At 44.8% G+C, this 19,165-nt stretch overlaps 1 protein-coding gene across 1 annotated transcript in view; it reads left to right on the plus strand.

The window, feature by feature from the left end:
* Window positions 1–8,142: 8,142 nt before the first annotated feature.
* Window positions 8,143–19,165, plus strand: part of TNFAIP6 (TNF alpha induced protein 6) — a 31,454-nt gene continuing 20,431 nt past the window's right edge. Inside the window, exon 1 of the mRNA XM_066633642.1 lies at window positions 8,143–8,236. Within this exon, the coding sequence (XP_066489739.1) occupies window positions 8,143–8,236 (94 nt within the window). The remainder of the gene's footprint in view (window positions 8,237–19,165) is intronic.

Here is a 19,165-nt window from a genome sequence, read left to right on the forward strand (position 1 = left end):
TGGCTGTTTCATTATCAAGCTAATAAGCCCAAAATGGAGGGCCAGTGGGACCTGATGGGTAGGAGAGAATATCCTGATTGGTGGAAACCTCTATATTTGATGAAGGCTGCTGACTTCTGCACACTTTCCTAAAAAGAAGTTCCACTGAAATCAGTGAGAAGGGCAGCCCAATCCTATGGCTCCCAGCACCAGAAGCAAAGCAGTGCAAAAATGGCAACTGATGTATCCTGCAAGTGCCAGGAAGCTGCCAGAGGTCTCCTTGATGGAAGTGGAGTTTTGTCCCCTTCCCCCAAGGAAAGCCCCAGGCCCCGCAATGAGGCTTCTTAAGTCTGCACTGGCTATTTTGCTGGTGCAAGCGAGAGAACCTCCATGTCAGACTTTTCAGCCCGACAGAGTATAGAATCCTGCGGAGGAGTCTTCTGCCAGTCCAACACCCCCTCCCAGGCCAGTTCCTCCCCCCCGCCCTAGAAAGCCTCCTCCCACCCCAATAACCAGCACCACCGCCCAGCGGTCCGACTTACCTTTGGGTGCTCCCACAACATCTCTGCTCAGCCCAGAGGCCCAGTGCCGATTGGCATGGGCTCAGCATCAGCAGTCTCTCCTCCTTGGTGCTATGGAAGTGACTTACGGCATGTTTATGACATTTAGCACCAGAACAGGGCCTAGAAGAGGGGGGTAAAGGGGGTAATTTGTATCTGGGCCCAGAGCCAAAAGGGGGGCCCAGGAGCCAAGGAGGGGGCCCAGAAATGTCCTGGGATCTGACATTTTCCTATCTACTCAGACTTGTTGCCCTTACGGGATGCTGGGGACACTACTGATACCACATGGGTGGGGAGACCTGGACTCCAAAGACTTTTCCAGCTGTCTCTACCCTCCCCTCACCCTGCTTCACCCCTCCCAGCCCCTGATCTGCTTGCCCATCACCCACTCAGTTTCACCCCTCCCCCTTTGCAAAGGGGCCCAAAAGAAAACTTGTACCCTCTGATAAAATTCCTCTCAGAGGCCCTGCACCAGAACTGGAGTTCAGTGCCAGCGCTCAGATAGAACAGGATTGGGCCCTTACTTCCCAGTACACAGGTACAGGATTGTGTCATAAGACACCCATCAGAGTTTGGAGAAGGTCATACACTAATGCAATGGTTCCCAGACTGTGAATTGTAGCTCCCCGGGAAGCTACAGAACCAGTCAGGGGAGCCACAGAATCCTCACAAAAAACCAGCCATCCTATACAATGTATAGGATTGTAGCCCTAATGGGGAGCTGCAGCCAATGGCTCAGTAGGTCAAGGGAGTCACCAGTTGAATAAGTTTGGGAACCATTGCGCTAATGGACAGGGTGTGATGGTAGAGAAGTAGAGAAATAGCAATTTGAAAGTTACAAAAAGAGGCACAGCAAGAGAGCACGTTGTGAACTTGCTGAAGGCATCTTGGAGCACAGCACCTCTTACAAAACAGTTCACTGCATAGATTTGAATCAAGTGCCTGTTCATGCCCAGGTAGCAAAATGTTCTGTAAGAGAATATTCTTGTGAGAGAGAAACACGTGAAATGCATTGGGAAAATCAATAAAAGAATATATTGTTTGGGGCAGCTGTTCATTAATTACCGTATTTTTCGCTCCATAAGACGCACTTTTTCCCCCCCAAAAAGTGGGGGGAAAAGTGTGTGCATCTTATGGAGCGAATACTGAAAAAAAACAAAAAACTCCGCCCCCGGCCCCGCCCCCTGCCCACTCTGCTCTGCTCGCCTTCCCAGGAAAGTGTGGGTGGGATGGCAGTCTTGCTGAGCAAGCCCTCCTGTCTACTCAGAAGTAAGTCTCAGAGTCACTGGGGCTCACTCCCAGGAAAGCGTGGGTGGGGTGGCAGTCTTGCTGAGCAAGCCCCTAGAGCAGGGGTGCTCATTATGTTGATCAAGAGCTACCAGTCGATCTCCAGGCGAAATGAGTCAATCACAGGCTTCTCTCCTGTCCAAGCATCCCTAGGAGTGAGCCCCTGGCAGGCTTGTGAGCCCAGGGAGGGAGCCTAGGGAGTGAGTCCAGGGAGCCCAGGGAGTGAGCACCTGAGGGTTCTATGTGGTTCTGTGTGCAAGGGGTTTTGCACTGGTCTTGCTGTGATGTCTATACAGAGATCTTCCCTCCCCCACACCTTTCCCCTGCTTTTGCACTGGTATGTATGGAGATCTGCCCCCCCCCCCCACTTCCATCTGTTGGTTCTGTGTGCAAGGGGTTTTGCACTGGTCTTGCTGTTATGTCTATACAGAGATCTTCCCTTCCCCACACCTTTCCCCTGTTTTTGCACTGGTCTGTATAGAGATCTGCTTTCCCCCACCCCCCCTGTATTGGAATCCAAGAAGATCTGGTGAGGAGGTAGATGTGGTGTCAGCAGTGGCCCCTTTAAGGGTAAGGCCTGGGCATCCAGCAGAGTGTGCTGCACAGCTGCAGCCACTGGAAGGCAATAGGGCCCTCAGGGATATAAGGAGTACCAGAGGCAGAAAGGGTTTGTGGGTTTTGAAGGAGTGCAGGTTGGAGGTAGTGGAGGAGACTGACTGACTGACTGAGTTTATTGAATTTGGAATCTGACTGTGGATTGTGTCTGGACTTGGATACCCTGATGGATTTGACTGACCTACCTGGAACCTGACCTTGGACTGTAATTTGGCTTATTGGCTCTGGACTCTGATTTGGTAACTCTGATTGATGGGACTGATTTACTTGGCATCTGTGGACTGGAACTGGACTCACTTTTGCTTGCTGCACTGGTGAGTTGCACAAGGGGGACTTAATAAGCCTTAAGTGGGCACGAGGCCCAGTGGTTTGGAATTTGGCAGAACATCATTGTAGCAGAAAGATGTGATCCCCTATTTGTGTGCACCTGCTTTTGTGAGCTTCATAAATTCTGACTCTAGCGATGATGAGTTCTTGGGGTTTCCAGAAAACTAGAGTACTCAAACCTTTAAGTCTCTCCATTTGTTAATGACAGTGATAATGGTTCTTAATGCCACTGTTGACTGCTGTTCACTTTACATGGTTCAAATGTTATTCTGTTATAGTTTATTAAATATTTTATTATACTATTTGGTTCAGAATATTTTTTTCCTTGTTTTCCTTCTCTAAAAACTAGGTGCGTCTTATGGTCAGGTGCGTCTTATGGAGCAAAAAATACGGTATGTTTTGTGTGTTGATCACAACAGCCCCTATCCTTGCTTTAGTGGGAGGAGGTAGTGCCCCTCTCTGAGGACCTGATGCAGGGAGGTAGTGAAATGTATTTGCAAAATGGAGGTAGGCCTTCATTCTCTTGAAGAATTCTTTTGAATTCATTCATTCTTTTCCGTTTCTTTTTAGTTACCCTATCAGATGAGGTTAAAGCCGTCTGCTGCATCTCACTTATATTCTTTAACAGCCTCTACCAGGAATATTGTGAAAGCAGGCCTCGAAAGTCACTTGTGCAAAAAACAGAAATTGCACTCCTCCTTGGGACCCATAAGAATGAGTGGTGGCAAAGACTTTCCCCCATCCTAATAATAATAATAATAATACCTCGGAATTTATATACCACCTTTCTGGTCATCAGATTACTCCTCTAACTTTATTCAAGGCGGTTTACATAGGCAGGCATTTCTAAATCCCTCAAGGGGATTTTTACAATCATAAACGGTTCACTCTTTCAAGAACCACACAACATTTCAGATGGATCTTCTGGATCTGATCTCACTTCTGGCCTCCAGTGCCTCCCACACAGGCTGACAGCAGCTCCCACATGGAGGGTAGCCAAGACGCTTCTTCACTCAGAGCAGATGGAATAACTCGGCTCAGCTTGTCAGCTGCTTCAAAGTCTTGCCGCTCAGGGAGCTACCGGTGTTCTCAAACTGGCAACCTTCTAACGGAGGCTCTACCCTTTAGACCAGACCTCCTGCCCTTTCCTTCATCCTAACCTTTCCTTCATTTACATGCCATCAGCAGTCCCGCCTAACACAAAAACAACTGCTGAAGCAGCACTCTTCCTGGAGACACAAGGGCAAGCAGGCAGACATCTGTCATACCATGAATCAGACCTGAAGGTGGGGATGGAAGAAGGCAATGTGAACTTTACAACCCACAAGCAGCAGTGCTTTTTGTAAGGCTAAAAGGAAGACAAAGGCCCTCACCCAGAGAAGCCAGCAGGAAAGTTGCACACACAGATGCTGGACAAGAAAATCTCCCCTCCAAATAAGTGGGGTTCAATTTAGTCCATTGCAGGCCTAGAGTCTGTTTGCAGAAGGTTCCCTGTGGAGCCTTTTTTCTTCCACATCACAAGGAATAGGAGGCCTATTTCAACTTTGCTGAATCAAGAAACATATAAACCCGAGGCTAACATTCAGGGTCGGCCCACCCATGAGACAGGTAGCAGATTGGCAGGAGTTGCTCACCTCTGTCTGCCCACTGACCTCCACTGCAGCTTCTCTGTTTTTTTCTTCCATTCCCTGGTTTGGAAAAGAACAAGGGAGATGGAATTGTGTAGAACAAGAGGTTGTGTAGATGAGGAATCGTCTCTGAGGTTTAGACCAGGGATCTCCAAACCCTCCTTCTGGCCCACAACCAACCTCTTGTTCCCTGAAAGCCTCTGGCCCACTCAACTGAATATGACCAGAACTGTGCTCTGATTGTGTCTGGAGGGTATTCTGAGGGCCAGAGAGGTTGAATGAATGAGCCCATTCATTCATTTATTCACTCATCTAAGTTCCATCTCTAATTTACTTATTTAAATTTTTTTCAGCCCTCAGCACCATGCCAGATATTTGATGTGGCCCTCTGGCCAAAAAGTTTGGAGACCCCTGTTCTAGACCCCCATTCTCCTCTCTTTCACACTTTCTCTTCCACTCTGTCCCACTCTTCCCATCATTGGCATTGGTAGGGGGGTGCGGGAGTTGCTGGCTGCACCAGGTGACACACATAGGGGGACACATGCACTGGGGGTGAAACGCTAAAATCATGGTGGGTAGGAGTAACCCCATCATGTTATATACCGTTGGATGTGGAATTTCAAGCGGAATGCAATGCAAAAAACCAGAGTTAAATATCCCCTTTCTATCAAGCGCTATGGCCAAAAAACCGGAGAACAAAAAATGTATGGAGCCCTATGGAAAGTGAAACTGAGCTGTATTGTACATTTACTCAGGGGTATGTGAACGTGCCTTAGTCTGTCCGAAAGGGTAGGCCGAGAGGAATCCAACGACACCAGAATGGTCCTGATCCAATGAATGCAGCCCCCAAAAACACCTGAGAAGGAAGTCCCTCCCTCCAAGCAGACAAATGTAGTGAGCCGTGTGTAAAGTGAAACTAAGCCTCACGGTCGTGTTTACTTGTGAGTAAGCAAAAGTGCCTTGGCTGGTGGTCAGGCCATGAAAGTGGAATGTGAAGCCACCAGAATGGTCCTGATCTGATGGAAATGGAGCTCAATAAATGCTCCAGAAGGCAGCCTCCCCCCCCCTCACAAAAAAAGGATCCAAACAGAGACTTCAGCTGATGAGGTGAACTTTTTTGAGACTTGCAAAGCCAGGTGGATCCTGACAGTGATCTGGTTTAAACAGAAGTTCTTAAATTGAACAGGCCACTGGGTGGGATTGAAAACCTTACTGATTTTAGAGGGTTGCAGGCAGGCTACAGAGGAAATTCACTTGGTGGTCCAGGGTTGACTTCTGCTTATTTATTTGTTTTACTTTAGTTATTTATACTTATTTATTTTAATTTGCCTGATGATGTCACTTCCACCATGACATCACTTCTCATCACCATGACATCACTTGGTGGGTCTTGGACAGATTGTCATTCTAAAAAGTGGGTCCCAGTGCTAAAAGTTGGAGAACCGCTGCAATACGGTGTTAGTAAGTTGACACCCTAGGGGGGTGTGACACCACTAGTGACCAAAATCACTAAAATCACAGTTTGGAGGAATAATACCATCATGTTATATATCAATCAATGCGTAATTTCATGCAGAATGTGTTCTGTCTTTGTTCTATCAAAAGGTACAGTGATGGTACATCACCACGTCACCACCTGGGGTGTTGCCCTGCCCACTGCATGGGGGGTAATGTGCTGGCATCCTGCACTGGGTGACGTGAACCCTAGTGACGCCACTGCTTCCCATTCCAATTCAAGGAATTACATGGGGTGGAGCATTTGGTACATTACCTCAAGTGTCAGGGGGTCTTGGGCTAGTCCTGCTCACAGGACTGAGTAGAAAGGGGAGGGCTAAATAAAAATACAGGTGATGTTCACAGACAACCTCCCATTCCCACAAGAGCCTGGCATGGTGCGTAAACACCACCACCCCCTGCACACAGGAGAAAAAAGGGCTTGATTATGCCGTATAGGGATCCCTTCAGGCATGGGCACTGCACCTTCAGTGGACTATAGCAAGCCAACATTGTCTTGTTAGGCATAAGGGGTCCAGCAGTACTGGAAGTATGCCTTGTATTGAGGTTTCAGGTTACACTGAGAAACACTGGAACAAAGAAGCACAGAGGAGCTCCCTTTGGAAAATACTAGTTTGTTTTAAACGTTAAGCCTTCTCCAGAAAGTTAGAGGCTTCTTTAATGCATTTATTGTGCTGCAACTAATTGTCTGGAATGCCTCAAAAAATTAGAATGTAAATCAATACATGCTTTGTTTGGTTTGTGGATCACACACTTCATGCTTTTTAGGTCTGGTACGGAGGATTTTGCATTGATTCAAAAAGATGGATCCCCATCCTACATGAAGGCAATTAGCTCAAACTTGCTAAATAGTTGCCAGCAATTATGATGGGCAGGGAATAGGCTTGCTAATTAAGCAGAAGGCCCAGTGTAGCAAACCCCCCCCCCGCCCTCCATTTACAGCAGTCTGAACAATACTCTCTCATGCATTTGCTGCAGTAAAGTGCCAGTAAGGACTTTCCCTCATTTACCCTGCAGCACCAACACTGAAGTTGATAGAGACCTTGTAGGAAAAAGATGTGTATACTGTACAATGAAACTATGATGGACGGGAGGTCAGGAGAAAGAGCTATAAAATCACATAGTTCTCCAATGAACAGAGCCAAGCTAATTTATAATGTATTTGCCCCAATGGTCAATTATGTCTGCTATAACATCAGAGTATTAACTCAAGCACTTCCTAAGTAAAAATGTAATCTTCCCATTTACAGTGAATAATACGAAATGGAACTAAGTTGTGGTTATTTGGTCTCATTCCCTTTGCTATTCCGCTACACACACTTGTTTCTAAGAATCATTGAAGTATTGGTAGAGGTGGGAGAAAACGTTGATAATGAAATAAAAACACATAACACCTCTTTCTGCACTTTCCATTTTTGTAAAAGAAGAAACCCAAAATCTGTGAAAAAATAAAACCGTATTATTTGGCTTTATTTAACATTTAATGCGGAGGATGTATGGGTAATGACTGTGGCTGCATCTGCTGACACTATACCACTAATATCAACTACCTAGTACACTTTTAAAGCTATTATAATTTATAATTGTAATGAAAATTTTGAATCAAATCACATAACATCACTTTTTGCACTTCTAACTTTGGAAAACACTGAAATCTGTAAAATAAAAAAAATAAAACCATTCTCTCTCACCTCTGTATATTGGTAATCTAATAATTTATCATGACTCAAAAGCTCTCTGCATTAGAAGTTTCTGCATTTTGGAATGAGATGAGCTTTTTCACTGATAGCTGATTTTTTACAATCAGAAGCCACACAATCAAATTCTGCCAAGTTCATTTGTCACATGGCAAAAACAAAGTTACACAAAACAGCTTGCAATTTCAGTGTCAGAAGATGCCTGAAGGTTAAAAAGAAAATATTTAGTGAAAAAAATGGCATGTTTGCTTTGGCAAATCGGGAATTAAACATTTACTGGGACGCTGCAGACTTTGGACACTCATGTAAGGGAAACGTAAAATGAGTCAGACTCACAAAAATCAGGGCTCAGATTTAATTGTGAGCAATTCTGCAGCTTGTTCAATTGGAGCAAGCCTGCTGACCTCACAGATGAAAATACTATTTAAGATCTGGCAAGCAGATGTTCCACTAGAAACTATAAGCAGCTGCAGGCAGTGGTTTTCCAGACCATTTCAACACCAGTAACTGCTGTAAACTGAAACTGCTGAAGATATGATTGCGTTAGCTTTTCTCTTTGCCTTGCTGTGGGATAGAGCTCCTGGCTGGGGGTTTAAGGACGGAGTGCTGCATAACTCCATTTGGTTAGGTAAGAGAGAGAACTTTAAAAAAATAATAATTATGAACTTTTTACTGCATGAAATAGCAGTTATATCATTGGTTATAGCACTACACATAAGAGGTGCCATCAGTAAAGGGAGCATCTTGTTGTAAGCTTAGTGAATCAGGAATAACTGTGCTGTCTGAGCTACTGTTCTCAGTTTCACTTTTTATTTACTGGGATATTTCATTCCTGAAAAAAGAGTGCCTCTGAAATAGGAACAGTGAGAATAATACTATCAGAAAGCCTGAGCTGAACAGAAAGCTAGACCTCTAGAGATGGAGGGGGAGGAGGCCTAAAAAGAAACAGCTGTGTGAGATGCATATCAGTCTTTGTTCTGTACATGTATTAAATTTCTTAATGGCCTCTCTCTCTCTCTCTCTCTCTCTCTCTCTCTCTCTCTGTGCGTGTGCAGCACACGTGTGTGTAAAAACCACTTTTGGAAAATATGCATTGTTAAAGAAATGACTTTGGAACATTTCTGAATTCTGGCTGAATTCTAATTTTGAAAGCAAAGAACAGAGCCTGAGCAATACCTTGGAAGTTATCTTTTAGGGCAGAAACCATTCTGGGACAGAGAGAACTCCCCGTGGACTGCTGCAGGGTGGTGATGAAAACTCTCTGTCTTCCTTTACATCTAGTTCTTATACTGGTGTGAGCATCCCATGCTCAAGGGACAGAACTAGCTTTCATTCTGTTCCCTGTTGAACTGTGAAGACAGCTAAGCATTGGCTTGGTATTTCATTCTTCAAGCTGCCGTTCCTTCCGGTGACCGTTACAATGAAGCCAGAACTTTCGTGAGCAAAGTGAAAAGTGCGTGTATCCCTACCCATCATGCTGCTCCAGCCCTATAGCAAGGCAGCACAAGGTGTGGCGCACACATCTCACCTCTGCTTATAAATTGCACTGGTTACTGGTCCATTTCCAGGTGCCCTTAACAGCTTGGAACCAGAGTTCTTAAAGAAACGTCTCCCCCACCATATAAAATGCCCACCCTCTGAAATCTACTGAGAGGGCTTTCTTGTGTGACCCACCACCAGTAGAGGTGTGTTTGGCAGTGGCACATAAGAGGGTGCTCTCTGGGTTATGGGACTCCTTGCCTCTCCACAAAGACTGGCTCCATCACTTCTGCTGTACTGACAGCAACTCTATTCCATTTAGCCTTTGGGGCCCAAGTTTATGTTAATCTATTCTGTCTCTTCTTAGTTACACTGCTTTTATTTTTTTTTTCCAGTTGCTTATCTTGTTTATTGATTTATTGTATTTTATTGTGTTTTTGAATGTGTTCTGAGCCACCTTGAGCACCTCCCTTGTGGGATAGGAAAGATGAGATGGAAATATTTTAAATAAATAAACAAAGCAAGTTCACTTAATGGGGAGGAAGGAGGGGGGAAATCATGCTTCTTTATTGGTTTTACAGATACAATATCGATCCTTTAGTTCAGCAAGGAGCAAGCCACAAGGGTGTTTGAAGTGCACACACTTTAAAAGCAAGCAAACTCCTACACGCTGCAGAAATGAATTACAGGCACCTGGGGCCAACTGTAGCTCCCCAGAGTATGTTTCTGAGAAGTACATGATTAAAAAAAGAAAATACTTGCATGCAATTTATACATTTCAGTAGGTCTGGGGGCATTATTCTTGTGCTGGCTGTGAAAAGTTCAGCGCAAGCCACTGCAGGTGGGAAAAAGAGGGCAGCACCTTTGTAGGAGGTGCCATAATTTAGCACTACAGCACATACTTTTCTTGAAGGAGTTTCCGGTTCAGTTCCTACCACTTCCCCTTAATGTCTTAGGGCAAAACTACACACTGCTTGAAAGATCTATGATTAGATGTCCCATTGTTTTCTTCTTAAATAAAATGCAGTTGCAGGGAACTGCCTGTTTGATTGGAACAACAGCCCTGTGGTGTGATAGGCTAAGCCAGTGTTTCCCAAACTGTGAGCCATGCGAAGCCTGGGGAGCCACAGAAACCAGTCAGGGGGGCCACGGAATCCTGGCAAAAAACCTGCCATCCTATACAATGCATAGGATTGTAGCGGAGAGCCATAGCCAATGGCCCAGTAGGTCAAGGGAGCCACTAGTTGAAAAAGTTTGATAACCACAGGGTTAAACCTTCTCTCCATGCCAGGGGTGCTCAAACTTTCAATTTTAGGGATGCTGGACCTTTAACAAGTGTATAGAAGAGAGAATTGCAGCAGGTGCAACTTGTCATCCGACAAGATGACAAGCTACACCTGCTGAAATTCTCTCTTCTATACACTTGTTAAAGGTCCAGCATCCCTAAAATTGAAAGCTTGAGCACCCCTGCTCCATGCTGTTTTCCAGTTAAAACTGCTGCCCATCCAACAGTGTCTAGACATTTGTATAAGTGTGGGGTAGCACCTACAGGATAGTGCCTGTGGATATGACTCATGAGGAGCAACAAATCTCTCTCTCTCTCTCTCACACACACACACACCTTTGCACCACTTTGGGAGTCCAGCATCAGCTTTTTCCCATGTTACTTTAGTACTTATGTATGAATTGTATTTCAGATTACAAGTTTCAGGTGACAGCTTTAGAGTTCCTGTCTCTATCACAATGCAGTAGTCTATCTACTGCAATGTGTTTTATGCAGGGCTGCCACTGAAGACTATTCAGAAATGGAATGCAGCAGCTCAATAGTTACTGGTAGGTGTGAACAACCAGTAGATTATGTCACCAATGTTGAAACATCTTCACTGGTTTCTACTTGCTTCATAGCATAATTCTAACCTGTGCCAGTACAGCCAGGCCGCAATGGCCTGCGCTGTATCCAACGCAAATTAGGAGCAAGCTGGAGGTCACTTCAAGGTAAGGAGATAGTTTCCCCCTTCCTCCGTGTAAATTCCCAGCCTGCCCTATGTGGCCACTCAGATCTGCGCCAGCTATTTAGCTGGCACAAATCCGAGAAGCCCAGTGTAATGCTGGGCTGGCCAGGAGGGGGGTTCAGATACAATGTGCACTGCCACCACTGATCCCACCTCCTCCTGGACCCAATCCTCCTCCATTCCACCCTCCGTGCCGAGCAATGCATCCTTCCTGCTTCCAAAACCCCCTCCCACTGCCCTCTCTCACGCCCCCCCCCCATGCCACTTGCTGCAAACCTACCTGTGCCAGCTGGTGTAGGCTCAGAATCCAACCTGGTTGAGCCGGTATAGGCCTCTGTACTAGCCCAGTTGACTCTTGAGTTGGTGCAAACATGCCTTATGTTCATGATATGTTTATGCCTTATGTTTATGATATTTGGAGCCAGTGCAGGGAGGCCTTGCCAGCTCAAGTTTCGGTTTGGATTGGACTGCCGAGGCCTTTCTCTGAGCACCCCCACCTTTGGGTGTGAAGTGACTGGTAAAGTCTTTGTAGCGGTGGTGGTGGAATTTATGAAATATCCTCTCCAGGGACATTTACTTGGCACCCTTGCTCTTCCGTTTTAGTGCCAGGTTAGGAATTTTTTGTTTGCTCAAGAATGGTTTTCTTGTTGTGTTTTGTTAGGTATGGGTTTATCTTGCCTATTTTAAGGCCCTGGAGATATTTTAATCAGGCATTTTTATTACTTGCATGCTTTTAAGAATGTTGTCAAACCATTGTTTTCATTGTTATTGTTACTCACTTTGGGAATTCTCTTTGACTTTGCAAAGCAAGCTGTAAATACTGAAATAAATAAACAAAACTGCAAGCTGAACTTTCACCATATATACTCTGTAGAGGCATTGGGGAAAATAACAGCAGTCCTGGGACAGCATGTCTCAAAGTTAATGTGGCCAACATAACAGTACCCTGTTCCATCTCATGCTGACTAACTGGCACCAAATACAAAATAACTCAGTGGAGGTGTAATAAGGTCATGAATATACAGGAAAGAAAAAGGAGGTGGCTGGAAAACCTCCACACTCTAGGGATTAAAAAAAATATATAACTTTTCTTACATTGTTTAGCCAAACTCAAAGGTGGTTGTCAGGCCATCCAAAATCCACTGAACCCATTGATTCAGTTGTATACAGGCAATGGCAAAAAAAAAAAAAAAAAAAAAAAGTATCAGATATATTCAGAGTGTGAACCATTTCCAAATTAAATAATGCATAATGTTTGGAGCTTTAAATGTCTGGTGGCAACCAAAAAAAACTCCTGTCCATTTCTGTCCCCCACCATCAGTGTCGGTGTAGCCATGCTGGTGGAACACACACTGCATGTGTGGGGTGCAATCAGGATGGGGGTGCCCATCAGGGGTGCAATTATTTTTACTTACCGTAGATCAGGGGTGCCTAAACCCCGGCCCTGGGGCCACTTGCGGCCCTCGAGGCCTTTCAGTGCGGCCCTCAGGGAGCCCCTGGTCTCCAATGAGCCTCTGGCCCTCTGGTGTTGAAGCCCACACTGGCCCGATGCAACTGCTCTCAGCGTGAGGAAGACTGTCTGACCTCTCGCATGAGCTGTGGGAGGAGGACTCCCTCCACTGCTTGTTGTTTCACATCTGTGATGCAGTAGCAGTAGCAAAGGAAAGACCAGCCTTGCTTTGTGCAAGGCCTTTTATAGGCCTTGAGCTATTGCAAGACCTTCATTCATTAATATGTTCATCTTTAATATATTCATTTATGTAAACTTATCCAAATTTTAAATGTAAATTAATTACTTTTTTCCCCAGCCTCCGACACAGTATCAAAGAGATGATGTGGCCCTTCTGCCAAAAACTTTGGACACCCCTGCCGTAGATACCCGCCTATACGGCAATAAATTTGTGTCCCAAACTCACAGGAGAATCGCCCCCTCGTCTTATCTCCACAGTCACCCAGCGAGTGGAGGGGGCGAGGTGGCCATTTGCACAGGGGGGGCTTGGTAGGAGGATGGGCAGCTGCACCTCCCCCTAGCCTGCACCCTGCCTGTCGCGCCTGGGAGGAGGCAGGGCACGGGGGTCAACCTGCCCGCTGGTGCTCCCCCACACCCTCTCAGAGCCCTCCATACGCACACCCCGCGACAGTGCTGCTGCCCGCAGGGGCAGGGAGCAGAGCAGGGGCATCCTGGCTGCCGCCGCCACTGCCAGACCAACGAAGGGCAGGGAGCGCGCAGGGATCATCCTGTGCTGCTCCCTGCTGGGTGCTCCCCGGCACCTCCCTCCCTGCCAGCCGCAGCCGCGGGGCAGTGCAGGTCATTCCCCGAGTGCTCCCTGCTTTCTGTGGGTCCGGCGAGCAGCAGCAGTAGCCAGGAGGCGCCCACTCTGCTCCCTGCCCCCGCAGGCAGCGGGACTGTGGCGGGGAGTGCAGATGAAGAGCTGTGAGGGGCGAGGGAGCATTGCTGGTAGGCTGCCCTCACATGCCCTGCCCCCTCCAGGGCTCCTCCGAGGCTCCAGGCGCAACTGGCTGGGTGCAGGCACAACTGCCCATCCTCCTACTAAGTCGTCCCCCCCGTCTGCCTGGGTGACTGCCCCACATGCCCTGGCTCCTCCGGCTCCAGGAATGATAAGGGGAGCGGCTGGGTGCAGGCTGGCAGGAAGTGTAGATGCCAGGAACTCCACATGAGGCCCGGAGGCGCCGCTGCCCTTCCTCCACAGAGGGTCTGCTTCCAAGTAAATCAGGTGCAATTATGTGCAGCTGCACTTGCTCAGTCACTCCTTGTTGCTTGTCACTCTACTACGAACTGAACTGCACACTCCCAGTTGTGTGTTCTGAGTTGTGTGTTCTACGTAGAGCCTTTGGCTTAAGGCACCGGGCACTTTAAAGGAGGATTTCATTAATGGTTCTACTGGGATGCTGTTTCCAGTGTACTTGGAGCCCAATCCTAGGTTTGTCTACTCAGAAGTAAGTCCCATTAAAGTCAATGAGGCTTACTCCGTGGAAAGTGTGGATGGGATTGTGGCCTTACTCTGATAGTTTACAAATGGTTGTTAAGAGTACAATTATAAAAATTAGTGAATAAAAATGTATCTTATGATCTATGAGATAGATCATAGTTTTTAATAAATCGAGACTATGTATACATAGTATAGCAAAAACTATTAAAAATAGTGTATGTATAGATGTATACATACTATGTACGTATACTGTGTTTTTAATACTATGTTTTTAATAAATTAGTGACTATACAGTTCTTAGGTAACAATTACTGGTAGGTTATTTTTCAGGATCTGGCTCGGGTAAAATGAGACAAAATTAGCCAGACTCAGACACCCCCCTAAGTTTAACCCCCGACTTATCTGAGGGTCATATAAAATCACAAGATTTTTTATCAAAGCCTACCCTCGACTTATCTGTGGGATCAACTTATAGGCGAGTGTCTGTGGTACTTGTGCATAGGCTCCCTGATGGCCTATGGGTCTCCTCAGACCCATGCTGGTGTTAGTCTGAGGAGCAAAGGGTGGTGGAGCGTGCCAAAAAATGGGAGATAAGATCAGTTGTGCGCATTTGCTACTGAGATCTTCCCTCAATGACACATTCCCCCCCACCCTCCTACTCCCTGCTTCAGAATGCCCCTGAACACCCTCCTCTCCACCCCACCACTAACTTACTGGTGCCTGTGGAGCTTCCCAGAGCTGCTGCCATGTGCACTACGCTTCTTACTATTTGCCAGAGTGGGTTGGTAGCACGCCACAGCAGTATGGCTTTCACACCACCGTAAAGGACCTTTCATTGCCAGAATGTTGTGGTTGATGGAAATGAAGGTGGTATCTGAGCTGCTTAAACTTTTCTCCATGCGGCATGTCTTCAGATCACCCTCCAACCTTTTCTTTAAAAAGAAAAAAAAACAACAGAATGCATCCACTACACAATTTGCATGTAAAATGAGGGTAACCCAATAGGTTTGTTTGATACTTGTCTTCTAACACACAAAATAAGTGGATTCCAATATTTATTGAATGGCTGACGAGTTTTATACGGAAAGTACAAAAATGAAGCTTTCTCACCAAAGGCTGCCATCCTTTAGTACAACATTTTACCACGCTCACAGTGACCACACTGATAAAAAGTTGTTTTTCATGCTTTCTTTGATTGGGCAGTGAGAGGGTCATCAACCAATTTAAGCTATGAGACGGTTTGTAGCTGATTAGGCAACATGCATTTTCAAGGTCTGTATTTCTGATGTCTCAAATCCAAGAAGGGGGGAAGTTCAGTCATGACATGTTCACTGTCCAAGAATTAATTCCTCTGTATGGCCCTTCCACAAGAAAGCATAAACACTTCTAAACACACATATGGGATTGGATATGCATGAAACATCTGAAAAGAGTCTTTTCCAAGATTCTTGGGGAGAATGATTTCCTTAGAACTAGCCCTCAGCCAGTGGAGTGGACAGCTTTTATAGCTGTTGTAATGACAATCAGCTGAGAATTTTCTGCTCTTCCATGCCAGTGCTAAACCTCACATTCCTCAGATGCATATAAATTTGCTCAATAGCAGGATAAACAGTATATATAATGCATATATGTCTCTGGGTATGGGGGTGCATATTAATTACCCAAGAGCAGTCAGTAAATGAGGCTCAGGAAGGCTCACAAGCCACTGGCTGCTTCTTAACACTTCAAATGGTTGCAGAAATTGAATTAAAAGAAGCAATCCCTAATATTTATATATGTATAGGGGGACAGGGGGATGCCTAATGCTCTCAACTACTCAGGAGGCTACAAAGAATTAGAGAGGCAGATAGCACTGGTGTAAATCCCCCAAACAGGGGATATCAGTAGATTGCAAGCCTCACTTTTACAGCAAGAGTGGAAATTACACCAGCTGCAAAGTCTGAAGAAAGGAGGAAGTTGTGGCATCTTGGCTAAGTTCAGGTTAACCATCAGTATTAGGAAATTCTGTAGTGATTAAGAGGGTGTGTTTTATTTCTGTGCACAGAAAGAGTACACTGCTTTCCTCAGCAGAGTCATATTGGAGTCATGGCAGGATATACCCCTCAGCTATTCTTGGCTCACTACAAATAACCATTTTCTATGATGGACAAAGGCATGCTAGGAAGAGGACAAGTAGACTCACACAGAGAAACAGTGCTGAAATTAGGTTATTGCTGATCTTTAAAGAGCAATCAGGAATCTTCTCCAGTTCAACCATTCTGTTAAGATCAAAACATGTTATCCCAGCAGTGTGATTGCAGTGTGAGAACCCACACACTGTAAGCACTCAAACTTTGACCCTCTTCTCATGAAATCCTTCATTTTCAGTAAATGGTGGGAGAGGAACAGGTTGACTCCTATGGACCGTACACCCCCTGGTGACTGCACATTTGGCTTTCAGGATAAAGGCGTTGCATGCACACAACATGGGGGTAAGATTCCCTGATCATCAAGAGTTCCTGATCCCACTGCATATGTGGGTATGGCACCTCTCACATGGAAGTCAAATGTGTGGCTGCTAGGAAGTTGGGTTGATATGCACAGTAATGCTCCCCTTCCACACATTTGCTGTTAGGATTTTGGGAAAAGAAGGTGGCACTTCATGTGATCAAACACCTGTGTGAAGTAATGCCCATGTGGGTTGGTCCACATATACCCATACAAGAAAAATATATTTAAACGTAGCCAAACCATCAATGGCACTCTTTCATACACATAACTAATCACATGGAGTATCACCCATATACACTTTGAGTTCCTAGCAGCAACCTGCTTAATATAAAATATGAATTGGGCCACAAATATTAACAACTCTGGAAATAAGGAGTACAAAGGAATTAAAGTGTGAGCACTAACCTTAAGAAACTGCGTAAATACAACCTGAGGTTCAGGAAAGGACTCTTATGGAGGGAGCAAGAAGTGATAGTAGCATTGGGGTTGAAAGACAAATGCCATCGGTGTGGGGACTATCAGGATTTAGTTTGGTCATTAGAGTGCTTAGGTAGCAATTTCTAGGCTTCCTAACTTTGGCCAACCCAATATCTATACAATGCATTTTTAAATCAAAGACGAAGGAGAAGGGAGAGAGGAGAGGCACAAACAGTGTCTATCAGTATTAGTAAAAAAATCTTTACAAGAGAGTGAGAAAGATGGAAATTTCTGACTACTGTCAGTAGATCTAGAGACCACCCGCACAGTTTAAAAGGCCATGGGAGTTCCTGCAGCAACTGGTCTGGAAACAATATCCCAAAAAAGATTGCCTGTAACATCCTGTACACTATAAAATTTAGCACTATTGGGGTTTTTGTTTACAATTACTGCAATCTGGTGTTAATCTTTAAACCTGTGATACCATGTTTACAGATCAATAACACTTTTAAATTTCATTCATTTCAGTTTAATGAAATCTGATTGAATCAATAGTACTTAAGAAGATTTAACCTTCAACACAATCCTATACATGTTTACTCAGAAGTAAGCCTTAATAAATTCAATGGGACTTACTCCCAGGAAAGAGTGTATAGGATTGTAGCCTTTGTCCAATTCATCTCTGAAGTTTGTGCATTCCTTCTTTCCAGTTCAAAAGCATATCTCTCTTGTGATGAATTTTTTTTCAGTGATAAACAAGCCAACGACATCATCCAACTACAACAATTGATGAATGAATGTATTTGGCTCCTGCTCAGATTCACTTTCATCTGTTCTTACTTCATGTCACAGGCTTGAATCTGACACTGGAAACAGCTGCAGGAACTGACCATTGGTGAACCCTAGCATAAATTAAGCCCCACCTTATTATAATGTTGTTAAAAAATTAACATGCAAGCTCCAGTATTTTGAAATATCACAGATTTCAAAGGAATAGAGATAAGAACATGCTTAACTCTCTCACTAAAATTAATTGCTCTTCACAGTGGAGAATTTCCTTTGTTTTTATAATTTCACTTTATAGTAGATAACAATTTCAAAGATTTATTTTCTTTTCATTTCTTGCTAACAGCAGATGAAACACTAGGCCTGCTGAGTGGCATCTATGCATTTTCCAGTTCTCATACAACTATGCAATATCTAGTCCTAATGCAAAATGATACTCCTCTCTAGCCACAATCGCAACCACCAGATTGCCTACTATTCTTAGCAAGTTTTCTTTTAAAGGCCACTAATGCCTATCAGCATACATGTATTTGTTTTTAAAGCCTCAGCGAAACTGACAACACATTTCCCCTTTCTCTGGAGTGAGTCCTGAAAAGTCCAATAAAGCTGACAAGCTTTCTCCACCCACCCCTCTTCCTCTGCCAGAGTGAGGGGTGAAAAATGTCAGCATCACTGCTTTTAAAAACAAAACAAAACCACCCCGAATATAATGGCAGCAACAAGAGATGGATGCTTGTTGCTGAGGTTGAAATGATGGAGTTACACAGATTATTCATCTACAATGAATAAAGATGTTGTTTTACACTTGAATGGAATGCGCTGAAATTACTATGGAACTTAACTCCCCTCCCCCCCACAAAAAAAACATCAGTTACAGGGGGGAGAAATAATCCAGGGAAAACACAGAACCACCACAGTTTGGGATGAATATCATCTGGACTCTCAGGAATAAATGCGTGAATGGTACAAATCCAACAGAAAATGATTTTTGTGAATGCACGCTGCATGTCATCCAAGAATTTGCCAGAGGTAATCACAATGAGAAAGCCCTGCTGTTTCCAGCTGCATTTAGGGGTGTCTGTGTTCCGAGTTAGTACCTTTAGACATCATCCAACTGTTTTTTGTTAGCTGGCTTTCTTTCCTACCAGGTCCTATTCTTACATGATTTTTTCATGCCAACCTGTGAGAAGTGCTTTGTAACTTTTCCCTTCATTTTGCTGATCTGTGAGTGTCCTGATTCCATTTCCCATGCTGTCCCAAGACAGGAATGTGTCACTGATGGACTTTCCAGATACTCTTGGTTTCCTGGGATGACCTCACAGTGGTGACTGCTGCAGGTAGACAAATGCTTCTATTGTGAAAGTAACACTTTTTAACAACTACCAAACTTTTTATCTGTAGTTGTTAACAAAAAAGTGCTCC

This window comes from Tiliqua scincoides, chromosome 1 (assembly GCF_035046505.1).
Source record: "Tiliqua scincoides isolate rTilSci1 chromosome 1, rTilSci1.hap2, whole genome shotgun sequence".
NCBI classification, from domain to species: Eukaryota; Metazoa; Chordata; class Lepidosauria; order Squamata; family Scincidae; genus Tiliqua; species Tiliqua scincoides.